Source organism: Eleutherodactylus coqui, chromosome 3, assembly GCF_035609145.1.
Source record: "Eleutherodactylus coqui strain aEleCoq1 chromosome 3, aEleCoq1.hap1, whole genome shotgun sequence".
Classification (NCBI taxonomy): domain Eukaryota; kingdom Metazoa; phylum Chordata; class Amphibia; order Anura; family Eleutherodactylidae; genus Eleutherodactylus; species Eleutherodactylus coqui.
The window spans coordinates 175338805-175353955 of record NC_089839.1 but is presented as its reverse complement, the minus strand read 5'-3'; the positions used below and the strand labels follow the sequence as shown (position 1 = coordinate 175353955).

The 15151-nt window shown below is 42.1% G+C and overlaps 1 protein-coding gene across 1 annotated transcript; it reads right to left on the bottom strand.

The window, feature by feature from the left end:
* KCTD6 (potassium channel tetramerization domain containing 6) lies at positions 1 to 15066 on the bottom strand. Its single transcript, XM_066596600.1, has 4 exons — positions 14963 to 15066; positions 10326 to 10413; positions 8526 to 8631; positions 1 to 4607 (listed from the first exon to the last, which is right to left on the bottom strand). The coding sequence occupies exons 3-4, from the start codon at positions 8607 to 8609 to the stop codon at positions 3921 to 3923; spliced, it is 771 nt and encodes a 256-aa protein (XP_066452697.1). The 5' UTR covers positions 8610 to 8631; positions 10326 to 10413; positions 14963 to 15066; the 3' UTR covers positions 1 to 3920.
* Positions 15067 to 15151: the final 85 nt, after the last annotated feature.

Genomic DNA, 15151 nt, shown 5'->3' with positions numbered 1-15151 from the left:
TTAAGAACTGAACAGGCATATCTTTTTATTAGAATATCTGAAGCAATACATTATTATCTTATCATTAACTAGATTTACAAAATAATAATTCCACCGTTTATGTTTAAAATCTATCCAGAAAAAAAAAAGGTTCTAATCCGAGAATAAAGCGGGGTTTGGTCACTTGTATCTGCATAGATTCGGTTATGAAACCTGTACATAGCTCGTATAGAAGCTTCTCTGCTCTCCACCTAATACTAACTTATGTGCGAATAGCACGGCACCATAATATAAAACCTTCCCTATCCTTCAGCATGATTACTGATAATCACCAGTCCTACTAATTACAACTGGGCTGTGAATGCGACAATTGTGCTTGAAATCTCAACTCAATTCCATCTACTAAACATTGAGATAACCAGAATACAGGGACGGGCAAAAGAGCACCATGTACTTATAGACCCCCGGATGCCTACTGGAAGCTGTGGATGCTAGCTGCCAGCCTTACAAATCGGCGACTGCAGGTAGAACGTTTTTGGGACCAGAACTTGACGCAAAGGAAAAGTAGCAAGTGTGCAGCTTGTTATGGAGCAATCGCAGATATTAGCAGCACTTTTATTAGATGTTACAGTTCTAAGGGGCTGTTCACATCACATTTTTAATGTATGGTTAGTGTTTATTTTAATAGTAAATGGGAAAAAATATATAAATTTTCAGCAGATGCATGTTTCTTAGTGCTAATTTATATCCATACGTTTTTATACTCGTGTCCGTTTTTAAAGTCTTTTAAATAAAGTTTTGTAGTTGAACACTTTTTTTTTTAGCCATTTAAGAACAAGAAATATATATGTTAAACGTATGGAAACGTACAGCTTGATGTTTCCAAATGTTTTCTATTGACCAAGGCTAAAAAAAAAAAGAGGTATATTTTGAACATACACTTTTTGTGGGGCAGAAAAATGTGGTATGCCGGCTTTTGTACCCCACAAAGAAAAAAAAACAAAACATACACAAATGTAAAGGAGGTCAAATGTAGTCAAACGTATACACTTTTGAACTACTTTTTACCAATGATAGTCAATGGGTTATCAAGCAATACATGTTAATATTAAAATTGGGTCGGGAGGGGTAACATCACTTCTTAGGGAGAGCACCGTGAAGGTGAGGGAGGAGACTTATAAGGTCATCCATGCTCCTCTGGGTAATATGCAAATAAGGAAGATGGAACAATACCTCTGCAGCGCCACCTATCGGATGGTAGCATTCCTTTAAATCCATGCTTGACCCTTTTATACAGGTTTGTAGAGCAATGATTGGGAATTGAAAACCAAGCCAGAACTCATACACAGTCAGCTTTTTCAGGGTTTTTGCCCCTCATCAGTGTGCAGTAGGATTCTGGCTTGGCTAGTGAGAGGCCTATCAAAATGTATGCGTGTGACGGATGGCTACAGTGTGCTGTGAACAGCCCTTAAGAGGTGCACCGGAGATTTAATGCTGCTTTAGTTGATAAATTTGAGGAGACTGGTACGATTATTATTAATGTATCGATGCAACATAGAGAGCAGGCACAAGCGTCATGTGGCATCACTTTTCCTTATCTGCATAAAGATCCTATGGAGTCATTAACCCTTTTCCAATCCACTGTCTGACGTCTAAACACATTATGATTTAAGGCTGTACAGCTCCGATGTTGGAGATGTCCATCAGGGTTCTCTTGCTGTATATTGCCAGCCTCTCTGCTGTCGGAGCCTATCCAACTTGTCCCCTCATGCAGTACTGGCTTTAGCCAGCAGATAGCGCCGTTCTATAACGGCAGAAAAAGAGAAAGCCCCCTACGAAAACCAGGATACAAATTGGATTGGAAAGGGTTAAACACCAATATTCCCATCCACGCTACAACTTTTCTACAAATGAAATATCATGAATGCTAGAACTGCAGAAGAAAATGGCACTGAAAGCTGTAGGTAAAAAAGAAAGACATGAAGGTGAATGCAGTATGATCACTGTATGAAGGATTTTCATCATTGCTAGCATGGTATTACCATCTCAAACTTATATGGCATATCCGCAGGCTATGTCATAAAAGTCTGACAGGTGCAAGTCCTGAAAGCGGTGGTTAGGAGAACTATTCTGTTTCTGTAACTCCCAAACAGCATAACTTGGCTGCTTCCATTAACAGGGCCATATCCGGCCAAGATGAGAACACCCTTTCAATTTTGATTACGTCTAAAGCCACATGCAAGTAGCCGTAATATGGCTCCACACAGAAGCCATATATTATAATATATAATTAAAGGGATGTTCCTACCAAAAGAAGTTATCCACAAGTTAGGGGATTAGTGGAGGTCCAGCTGCTGGGACCCCATACTTATCACAAGAACAGGGCTCCTGAAGTTCCCCAAATGAATAGAGTGGTCGTTGTGCATGCATGCTGCCGCGCTACTAGTTTCAACAAGGCTACCGGATATAGCTGAGCATTTGAACGCTTTGGCTATCTTCAGCAGTCCCATTGAAATGATCGGAATAGTAGTGCGTAATCTCAACTGCCGCTCCATTCATTCAGGGACCTCTGAGACCCCATTCTCGTGATCCGTGGAGTTCCCAACAGTTAGACCCCCACTGATCAGATAAAAGATAACTTTTTTTCGCAGGGCAGCCACTTTCATTTCAAGAATGGGACTGGATCCATTATGATACAGCAGGAAAAGCTTTCTCACAAGTTTGGTTTGGGAAAGGCTTTCATGCTTTGTCCTGACAGGACACGCTTAGATTTTTGACCCTCCAGTAAATCACCATCTCTGGCAGCCAACAACCCATAATAAGTCAACTGGGTCTGTAAGCCGTAATCGCTATCTATTGTAGGATGAATCTGGCACTGTGTTTTGGCCTTTATTTATGACAGAAGCCACGACAGAAGTTTACAAACCCCGTTTGTTAAAGGTGAGTGTAGGCACAAAGCTTTGGCCACGAATAGATAAAAATTCCAATATCGGATTATTTGTTGTTACCTGCCATGTTTCCTAACCAAGAGAATACATTTTTATTGGTCACATCCAAACAAAAACATTTCCATTATCTCCTCAAGCATTTATTTGGTTGGATTGGCTAAATTACCAGTATGCCTATGGCTTATGCAAACATCCGGTAAACATTGGTGACCAACTGGGTATATCTTATGGTGGTCCGAATCTGCTGGGGCATATTCCTAGAACAAGAGCTAATACCTATATGGGCAGTTGGGCACACAAGCTGATGAGCTGGATCATATCTAGTGTAAATGGTCAATGATGTTACAGAAATAGTGCTTATCTGCAAACATGATTGAAAGACATGTAAAACCTTGATGTAAGATCCATCGATTTGAGAACATTTGGCGATGTAGACAATGCTGGGACAAGAATGCTTGTAAATTGCTGAAGATTTATAATGAAGTCTTATAGTTATCACAAGTGACTGCATATCTAAAATCTCACTATAAGAATGCCGTCAATACCTTTTGCTCAAAGTCTCTCCCACAATTTGTTCTTTGTAGCTTATTTTTTAAGTTAATAAAGTTATTCAAGGTCAAAACCGTGACTTTACACGAAAGGTGATCTTGATGTATATGAAGCCAGAACTTCAGATTTCCATTGAAGTTGCAGAAACAATCTTCGGCCTGTATTACAAACAAGCCTCTTGACCATAAGTCTTCACATATCAATACTGCGGAGGGTAATGTGCATTAAGGTTTGGAAGCCTATGTCGAAGCATGGATATCTTTCCATGTATAGGCACATGCATGCGTGCTGGGTAACAGAACAATGAAGGAGTCACGTTAGCAGGACTATCCAGTCGCAATGGCTGTTAATAAATAACAATGTGCACGGAAGCACACGTAAAAGGTCATGAGGACACTCATCCAGATTAGCGCCTACACTGTGAGCGTCTCACTTGTGCTTTCATCAGTCATCGGTCTTCCTTGCTAATCTACAAAAAGTCCAGTTATGTTCCACTGTGTTCTCGTTAGCCCGTTCACTCATGTGGTGAACCCGGGTGTTTCGGATTGTAAAGCCTTGCTTTGTGATATACTCCATGAGGTGGACTCTAAGGGAAACCTCCTGATGATAATCGCATGGGCCAAAGGTAAAGGAGACCTGACAATCGCGAGTGTCCATCATGTGCTTATTCCATTTAGTGAAATGGTTGGCGATGCCCTCTAGTAACGCATGAACCTTGGTTGTGATAGTAAGCTGAGTGATGATGACGGCCACAGGGTTGGAATATTTTGATAGTTTCCTCGTACTAGACAGTTCCACGACTTCTTCGAAAGTGTCCGTAGGATATAAAGGTTTGGGGTCGTTAAGACATTGTATTAAAGGCTCGATCTGATAAAAATCAGCTTCTTTCCGCAGCAGATCAAACTCTTTGAAGTCGACAGGCACAGTAAGTTCTGATGTCCGTAGAAAGTTCAACACGTACCGGAAAAGGGATCCATCGCGGTCAATAAAGTAATTACCTTGGGAGTCTCTAGCGGTGGGGAAATCGCCCCGAAACATAGCACCCAACATGGAATCTGGATAACGAGTTAATGTTGTCAGTGAGGTCGTATACACGTGACCCCCAACATTTAGTGTGACTGGATCGGACATCTAAGAGAAAGATTAACATTATGTATGGCATGCAAAACTCTACACAAATGATCACAAACTTAAATTCGAGAAGCAAGGTTAATAAGGGTATTTCAGTCTTAAAGGACATTAACATCACTAGAATATGTCGTGACTTGCTCTTCCATAGACTTTCATCCCAGGGATGCCCTCTGACAAAGTGTCACTGAAATCCAGGTGGTGTGCAAATAACCGAGAGTCCACTCCAGCCAAGAGAATGGGGCTAATATTCAGTATATGTACAAAACCTGGATGGCGGGTCAAATAGAAAAGCGTCCCCTCTTTCACATGAGCAATCAGTGGGGATTCAACAGGTTGGACCCAACCTAAGTGACATCATATCCCAATGGTGTTTTTTCAAAGGTATTTACTGAATGGAAACAGGTTATAACACAATCCAAAATTAGGCAAAGAAAGTCTTATATTGTCAGAATAATGGACCATATAGGTCGAAACATACCATAATTAGCTAACACAAAATTGTCACTGACAAGGCTGTAACAGAATTCAGTATAGACTAAATAAAGCTATGATAGAAATAAACATTTTCAACTTAATAAATGGTCAATAGTTCTGTAAAGACTACTTATAAAAACTGGCTAAACTGTAAAAGATTGAAGCAACAAAATATTTACTACTTAAAGGGATATTCCCACCAGAAACCGCTGGTATAGTTACGGGAAACCCGGACGATAACTTTAAAAACAGCCAAGCGCTTCAACTCGTCATTGGGAGCTACGGAAATAGCTTAGCGTGCTGTGCTACCCGTCTCTGTAGATCTCACTGACTTCAATAAGAGCCATGCACACTGTGATGCAGCGCTCGGCTGTTTCTGATAGGTGGTCGGCAATAGAGAGTTGGGTTTTCCTATCTTGGTCAATTGAAAAGGTAAAATAAAAAAACTTTCTTTTGTGTTGCTGCATTTTAAGAGGCATCATTTTTCCTGTACGGAGCTCTTTTTGTGGGATGAGGTCTAGTCTTCATTGATCCTATTTTTGATTACATATATTATCCCTTTTTATTTAATTTTTTGAAAGCAATCAATTTAAGCTATTCTGGCATGGTTTGTTTTTTTTATACATTTACATTGTTTACCGAGTGATATAAATAACGTTAAATAATTCTGGGCATCAGCACGATTACATGGGTACCAAATTTATATACAGTACTGAGCAAAGGTTTTAGGAGGGCGTGTAAAATGCTGCAGAGTTAGAATTTTTGTAAAAAAATAGGAGTCAAATTCACTCAAAATTTATTCTGCAGCAAAACAATGACCCCAAACATCCAGCCAATGTCATTAACCCCTTAAGGACATGGCCTTTTTTTCTTTTTTCCTCCCCACTTTTTAAAAAATAACTCTTATTCATCCATCAATGTAGCTGTCTGAAGGTCTTTTTTGTGGGACGAGTTGTACTTTTCAATGGTACTATGTAATGTACCGTATAATGTACTGAAAAACTTTTAAAAAAGTGGATGCATGGCTTGATAGGAAATCTGCCATGGCACCCCTGGGGGCTTTCTAGACTACTTATAAAAACTAGCTAAACTGTAAAAGATTGAAGCAACAAAATATTTACTACTTAAAGGGATATTCCCATCTCGGCTTTCCATACCAGAAACCGCTGGTATAGTTATGGGACACCCAGACAATAACTTTAAAAACAGCCAAGCACTTCAGCGCGTCATTAGGAGCTACAGAAATAGCGTAGCGTGCTGTGGTACCCGTCTCTGTAGCTCTCACTGACTTCAATAAGAGCCATGCACACTGTGATGTAGCGCTCGGCTGTTTCTGATAGGTGGTGGCCAATAGATAGTTGGGTTTTCCTATCTCGGTCATGAAAAGCGCGAAGGCCTTCAGCTGCCATGGCTATCGAATGGCACTCCGCAATCTTATCGTGGGGGGCCATTCAGGGCCACGGAACATCGATTGGGGCATTTAAAGGGTTAACAGCTCCTATCAGCAGCACTGCTAATCGGAGCTGTTGTGGGTGGGTGTTGGCTATAAGAAACAGCAGACAGCCACATAGTATGGGGCAGGGTCAACCCTCAATCCCCCTCCATACCCCCAAACTCAAACCTCCATGACGTAACTGTATGTTTGTTGCGTTAAGAAATATCCCCAGCGTAAACAACAAGGAGTCTTGGAAGTGATGATATGGCCCCGCAGAGACCTGAGATTATCATCATCTATTCTGTCTGGGATTACATGAAGAGACAAAAGGATTTGAGCAAGCACAGATCTGTGCTTAGTTCTCTAAGATGTTTGGAACAACCTCCCTGCTGAGTTTCTTCACAAACTGTGTGCAAGTGTACCTAGAAGAATTCATGCTGTTTTGCAAGGTAAAGGGGGTCACAGCAGAGATTGATTTAATTTAGATGTCTCTTTTGTTCATTAAAGGGGTTATCCAGGCAGCAGCCGGTGATTGTAATTGCAAGCACAGCTGTCACTGAAATCAATAGGAGCTGCACTTGTAATTGCAGACAATCCTAGTGATGTTGAAGTCCTTTAGTGCGGAGGGGGGAAAAATGTAATCTATAAAGATGATTAGACAAGAATAATTTATATTATTATATATTATACACATATATACACACACATTTTTTTCAATCATTAATATTCAATTTTTCTTTCCTTAGCCCCCCACCCCCCACTAAAAGACTTTAAAATCATTAGGAATGGCTTTCCTACAATACACTGAACTACTTCAGTACTGTAGTGTATTCAATTGACCTATTAATCTCCAACTCCAACTAGGCCTCCTAGGCCATACTACATAGCAGACCCAGAGGTCATTGTCAAGCCTCTGGGTACCATAACAACCCATCGGCCCCCACAATCACACTGTTGTGAGGGTTTAATTGGTGACATAGGGGGTCTTCTCCCTCTGTCAGCCTCTTATACAATGTAGTTGCATTGACCTAAGCATATAATATGTTTAATAGCTGGGATCAGACTTTTCTCCACTCCTGGCCATTAGAGCTGGAGTCCCAGCTGTCAAAAGACAGTCGAGCATCCACCCCCAGCCTCCCCAAAATCCCTGCAGATCAGGGACGCCCATGCTGGCCTTATTCTGATGAGACGTTAAAAGGGGCACGCATCAGAATAAGTGACCACCAAAAAGGCAGGGGTTAATTTGTAACTGAAAACCCTTTTAAAATTGTACATAACTATGCTAATTATGGCTTTCTACAGAACAGGCAAACGCAAATCGTATTCTCTGGTTCCATTCAGTAAAAAATGGCTGCACTGCAATGCTCTTTATTAGAAGCAGTGGGTGGAACCATAAGGAACTGGTGAGCTGTTCATTCAGGCCTAGCAAGGACTCACTAATTCACTAAACCATAAATTATGCAGAAAACCTTGGGGCCATATGTATAATAAGTGTTGATGGCGGAATAGGCTGTCATTTTAAAGTGTAGCCATCATTCAATTCTTTTAAAATACAGAATAGGTGATTCTAAGATTTTTTTGCAATATTTTATTAACCTATTCTGTACATTTTTCCTTCAAAACCCCCAGTCTACTACGCAGCTAAGTGAATACCTTGCTAGGAAAATCCATATTCACCCCACTGCATAGCAGAAGAGGGCGCGCCAGCTGTAGTGTTCTCTGCAGACACTGCTGTGAACGGATTTCCCTCGCAACGTATTTACCTAGCTGCACGGCAGAAGAGGGGCTTGGAAGGAAAAATGTACAGAATAGGTTAATAAAACATATTGCAAAAATGTTTATTTGGTAAATATATATATTTTTATTTTAAATGACGTTACATTTTAAAAATGGCTTCCATCATACAATGTGTGTGACATATCCAGAAAATATCATAAATTTAAAAACATGCCAGAAGAAGATCAATAAATAGCTTGATAATTCCATTCCAGATGTCTATCATTCCATACCATGTATCCCCAGTCTCCATTATCCATTTGATCCAACGACTGATGCTTGGAATGAACCCGACGTCTGAATGCCGAGGAATGCATACACTGATCGTATGTCCGGCTCCTGCAAAACACAATACGTGAGATATGAAGAAATGTCAATGAAAATTGGAGCGATGGCTTCCAATACGCCTGTTCGATGCTCCAGTGTAAGGTCACCTAACCTGTGATATCACAGGGTCTTTCTGACGTCGATGAGGCCTCATACTTAGGTCAAAGCAACGGAAAGTCCTCGGCCTGTTCACATTGATTATGTTCCATTTTGGGGTTTGACACTGGCTGCAGCGATCAATTAAATTAATAACCACATCACGCCTGCCGCCAATTTAAACAGTGACCGGACCGCATGATGGTGGTAGAGAGTGAGTGGAAAAGTGGCTAATGATTTATTTATTTATGTTTTTTACTATTATCATTACTTTATCCCTCACGGCCAACAATGGGTTTTTTTTAAGAGAACCCCTTTAAAAAGGTGGAATTCCTCTTCAAAGGGAATAGATCAGATATATTTTCTTACCAATTAAAATCAAATAATGAAAGAAACATTTTCCACTTTTCAAGTTTTTTTTTTCTGATTGTAGATTTTTTATTCTATTGTCTGTACGCGACTATTGAGGGCGGCCATCTTGCCTGAGCAGCAATTATCAGCATTTAGAGATATGCTTTACAGTAGCCTCATAGGCCATAAACAAAATGGGCATGACTGACTTCCATAAGATTGTTGTGGGCATGCTCTGTAACCTGTGCAGAGGTCACTGTGCAGGTAAGGGGAGGAGGTGAGCTGTGATTACCACCTATTGTGAATGGTTACTCCTGTGTTCTCTCTTTACAGGTGTCACCTTTGATTGTAATCCTATTAGGCTCAGTAGTCAGTGTGAAAACTTCCGGACATTATGATTTTTTTAATTTTTTAACATAGATAATGACAAGGACAATAAAAAAATAATAGCTGGTACCATGTAAATCCTCTTTGAGATGTATCTCACAGACTGCTTATTACTATTTAATAAACAAAACGAATTAAAAAAAAAAAAAAAAATAGCTGAGTCTATCACAGATGGACCCAATTCAAGGAGCAGAAAAATCTCAAAGATGATCAAGATAAATGGGAGGCCTCTAGAATCATATCTTTTGGTGTAGGGAAAAAAGATGGATGCCCGAGGTTGGGACAGGGAGGGTGGAGGGCAATCCCCCACTAGTAGGAGTATTTTATACTTTGCAGGTTCGCTGTTTGGCACTGCATAGAATGAAGAGGAAATGTGTGAAATATTCATCATTTCTTACTTTGCTGTCCCATTTTGGGCACTCTTTATAATGACCCATTTCACACATTGCCTATAACATATACATCACTGGGCTCCAAACTGTTGCTCTCAAAAAACTACAACTCCCAGCATGCACCTGCTGCAACAATTGAAAATAAGGAAGATGGAACAATACCTCTGCAGCGCCACCTATTGGATGGCAGCATTCCTACAAGTCAATGTCAGACCCTCTATACAGGTCTTTATAACAATGATTGAAAATAAAGACCTGTATAAAGGGTCGACATTGATTTGCAGGAAAGCTGCCATCCAATAGGTGGCGCTGTAGAGGTATTATTCCCTCTTCCTTATTTGCATATTACCCAGAGGAGCATGCATGGCCCTATTAATCTCCTCAATCACCTTCTCGGTGCTCTCCTTAAGGAGAGACGATACCCTTCCCAATAGCTGGAGACACACAGTGCCCAAAACACATAATACAAGTATGGCTGACCTGTGTACGGTACTGTGGCGTCCTCCTCACAGCGTCCTGCTCATCAATCCCTGTATACGTATAGATGTGGGGGTTCACGGACCAAAAACTGGAAGAATAAAAGTATATAATGAAGCGGGAGGAACACTGACAATACAACCCCTCTCCGGTCAGGAGCACCTTTCTAGCTCAGCAGTCATCCATTTCATGCTCTGAATACCCAGTAGGTGCCGTCTGCTCGTAAACAAGTCTCCTCACATCATATATGGCGCTGGCTTAAGGCGCTTCTTGTATCTAAACATCCCCTTTCACCCAAAAAAAGTTAATGGAGGACATTTATGTAAGGGTCACAATGAAAAACATTCTTTGTTGCCCACAGCACCCAATCACAGCGCAGCTTTCATTTGTAGGGTACGTTCACACATAGCAGAAAATGGTGCGATTCTTTGCAGCGGAAAATCTGCATCAGTTCCGTGTTAAAAACACAACATTGGTGTGGACTTGGGGCTCATCCCCATAAGCCGTATTTCACTGCGTATTATGCTCCCACGGCGGTAAAATTCTATGTAACACACACAGCCGTTTACACATATGGTGGTGGGAATTAGCCATTAGATGGCCATTTTGGTGTGGATCTGCGGCAGACTTCGCCCCTTCTATCGAAAAGGTGAAATTACCTCAGATCCGCATCAAAATCAACAGCATTGGTGCTAGCGGTATCCCGTCACAGGGGGAGGAGGGGCGAGCACTGACAGGTCTCCGCGATGAGGCTATCTAAAGGATAGGCTCACCCTGGAGAATCGTAGCAAATTGCGCATGCCGTGATTTTAATTACACAAACGGAGAATCGCTACGGAGGCTGCACTTTTCCTAGTTATCCAACGTAAAGCGTGTCATATGAGCTCTACGTGCGATTTATCGCCGTGGATCTCGCTATGACATCTCGCCTGTGGACAGGCAGTCTAACACAGATAGGAAAGCAGCCGAATACATCTTTTTTTTTTTTTTCAGGATCATTCAGTCCACCGTACTAGTGAATGAGAAAACAAATGATTAGCGAACGAGCCAACAATAATTTTCATGCTTGCATAAAATGAACAATAAGCGAACAAATTATCATTCATTCGATCGTTGGTCGGGTTTATACTGAAAGATAATCGTTCAAATTTGAGCGGTCCAGTGATATATTTTTATTTTTAACGATAATCGTTCCATGTAAAAAAAAAACCCTCAGTTGTTTACCCTGCACACAGTATAGCGCTCCTCTGCAAATGGCTGTTATGGCAACAAAGACCCTTCCATTTAAGACAGTTTTCATATATTTGGCCCAATGTGTGATGTATGACGCATGACCTTGTCACCAAAGGATGGGTGATAAATGTCTTGATAACTGGGGGCCCTAACACTGGGACCTCTACCAATCACTAGAGCAGGGGTCCCAGGCCCCCCATTGCTCCTCACCACCGCAGTGAGGAGGGGTTTGAATGGAGCGGTGGACACGTATGCAGCCTGAGGCTCCATTCCATGACTACGGGGCTGACGGAGACAGTCCATCGCTGTACTCAGCACTCTGTCAGTCGCACTAATTAGGCACCATCGTGCATGTTGACCGCTGCGCCATTCAAATATCTCCTCACTGGAGTTGTACAGCGAGGAATAATAAAGAGGGGCGTCAAGTGATCAAGCGATTGTGGGGGTCCTAAGAATCATGCATTGATTACTGATCCTGCAAATAAACGTCTCTCAGGAGGTAATCCCTAAAAAAGCAAATCCTTCCCAAAGGCAAGAATATGGGAACGCACACAGGTCCTCACATCTCCGATCAAAATGGCGGCGTAAATACAGGGAAATGTTGGTAAATCCAACCATTTCTGAAGGCATCCATCAACAATCCAGTGTCTAGGAAGGCCTAGATCTTTTTGCATGTCCCCATGAGGTACTAAGTACCTGTCTCTTCCGTAAACCGCACAGCGCTATCTGTTTTGCGGATTTTGACATGAAATCAGATACGTATCCACAGAAGATACGGCGCTCCAGTTTGAAGTCTTTGCACGGTCAGCACTTCCCGACACCTGGTATCTAGCGGCCTAGCGCTGCTGGTCAGGAAATGCCACTGAATAGTGCTCAGTCGCCGCTCCAGTCCTATGAGAGGGACAAGAGGTTGCAGTCCTGTGGATAGGGGAGAAGTTTGTCTTTGGACAACCCCTTAAGGACATTATAAAATGCCCCGTCACACACTGCCAGTACTGCAAAAATGACCCCCTTAGGCTTTCAGCTGATTCCCTCATGCACCCTATTTGCCCGACCCGGCTCCGTCAGACTACCATCTGTTCCCCAAACTCAACATCTCTTCACAAGTCCGTGTATGGAGGATGATCTCATTTATAGCATTCATAATTGATGAGGAGACGGCGGCTCCGTTCGGTAATTTGTTTTCCTCAGTGCTATGAGAACAATATAAATCTGAGATGTAACTAAAACACGATGCCCCCCAAGTACCACCTCATGTGCCACCACAGCTGGCAGTCTTGTTGACAGACGCACTCTAAAAACTGTAGCTTAGCCTGTGCAATAAGGTTCTTGCTTTTCCTTTCTGTTGGAGGTACACAATGGGAGTATTCCTGGGGTATCCCTCCGGCAGAAGACCGCGACATATGCCACTGTATAGGCAAAAATTGGAACACATCATCTATACAACCCCCGATGTAAAAAAACGGATACGGTGCAGTGCACATTACTTTACTGTATGGCTCTATACTAAAAAGGGCAGCAGGTTTTTTCTCTCCCATATAGTATTAAAAAAAAAGTATACAGACACATATCACTCCGGCATAAGCCAAAAGTCCAATCTTACGGCTTATTCACATGTGCATATTCGCTTCCGGTCCGTGAAATGCACAGCGTTTTCACGAACCAAAAACTGCACGTATTTACTGCACATTGCGTTTTTTGCACATATATTCATTGCGTTTTGCACAAGCATCATGCGTATTCATGCAATCCCATGGACTTTAATGGGCTATTTTGGTCCAAAATACGGACTAAAATAGGACACACGGTTTTGTTTTTTTATTGCGCCTGAAAAACACAGGTCTGAATACCCCAGTGCAAATCAAGGGGGTCTCAGCACTGGATCTGTGGGTTTGTGCATTAGGGGGGGTTCCAGCGCAGATGTGAAACCACCGTAATGCATTCACAAAATTTCTCAATATTGTAACTATATGTAAACTATAATGTTGGGAGGAGATACATGGGGTCCCCCAAAAATGACTCCTGACCCTTCTTCTGTATGCCAAAGAATTGGCCACATAAAGGAGGAGGCTAAATGGAGGGGCGGCCGTGGGTATTTGCAGTTCCCTGCATCGCCTGTAGGATTTGCGAAAACAGCTACGCGAGGTGGTGGTCTCAGAGACAGGAGCTCCGATTACCAGATATTTATGGCGCTTTCCTTTCATAGAGGTGAGGCTGCAAGGAAACTAAACACTTTGGCTTAATTCACCCCAGTGAGCGCAATGTCTGGGCAAGAAAGGCGGCCCAATATCGCGCTTGCCAACATGCGATTTTAATGGCGAAGTGAGTCATTTTTAATGAGAACTTGTATCACTTCTGTGAAATTGTGATTTTCACGCTTGTGAAAGCATTACAAGTGTTGCCCATTGACTTCAATGGGATACATCGCACTTGTATGTACATCACACAGTGTTTGTGATTGCCATGTCATGTCTTTCAAGGTCCCACTAAAGCGCCAAAAGATAGAACATACCGAGATTTTTTTGCTGCGAGGGAAAATAAAAAAAATAGCTTGTGTGAATGAATCCATTCAAAAGACAAGAATATGGTTTATGTGACTGCACCCTTAGACTGATGTCACATGGAGATAAGCTGGTTTGCACAGTGGGCGTTGCATATTTACGCGCATGTGTGTGTTTTACTGTACTTTTTGCACACACAACCACGCTCCCAAATAGGCAATTAAGTTAATTAATGGAATATGTGCACATTTTGTGAGTAAATGCGCAGGAAAATAGAGCATGCTGCGCATTTTTTCTTCTTGCACAAACAAAATCTGCATGCAAAATACGCACATGTGAACGAACCCACTGACATCAATGGGTGCTATTCGCTGCGTATTGCGCGCACAAGCTTTGTGCACATACATTTGTACGAATCCGACCTTACTATGAGGATCACGAATGGCCACTAGGGGTCGCCTTGCAAATCAGGTTATTGTCAAGGTACATCTAACAAATAGTGATTGTCCGAAGTGGAGAAGCCCTTTAAATTACGTCCCCCCTGCTCTTAAGGGGGCGCAGTGTTGTGGTGCTGCGGCGGGAACATACGGGTGAACATCTGCATCAGGCTATATGGGAAATTCTGGATTTTTAGAATAAATAAAATAGGAATCTTCGTCCGTGCTATATTTTCTATTAAGGTAACAGATTTTATATTATTGGACACAATCACTTCGCTGTCACAGAGTCGCAATACAAACGCTAATTATCACTGCACCACTGGGGCACCTATAGATCATTGGATCCTATACAGGGCAGGGTGTGACATATATATGTTCTGCTGAGGAGGATGCTGCACCCCTAGAGCTCTACTATATATACAGGTAGAAACGTACCAGGACAGTAGAGATCCCCTCCCCGCCTCACCTGATCGCAGTCTGGTTAGGTGTGAAGAAATCCAGCGGATCCTCAGCACAGTGATCAGCCCAGTGTGACCAGCGACAGATCCGCGGCCTTCTCCGGCGGCTCCTCCCACCATCCCGTGAGAATGATAGAGATGGTCGTCCTTTTCGCTTCCCGTACACTTTTTCCAGCAACGCGCTGTGATAGGTGGTT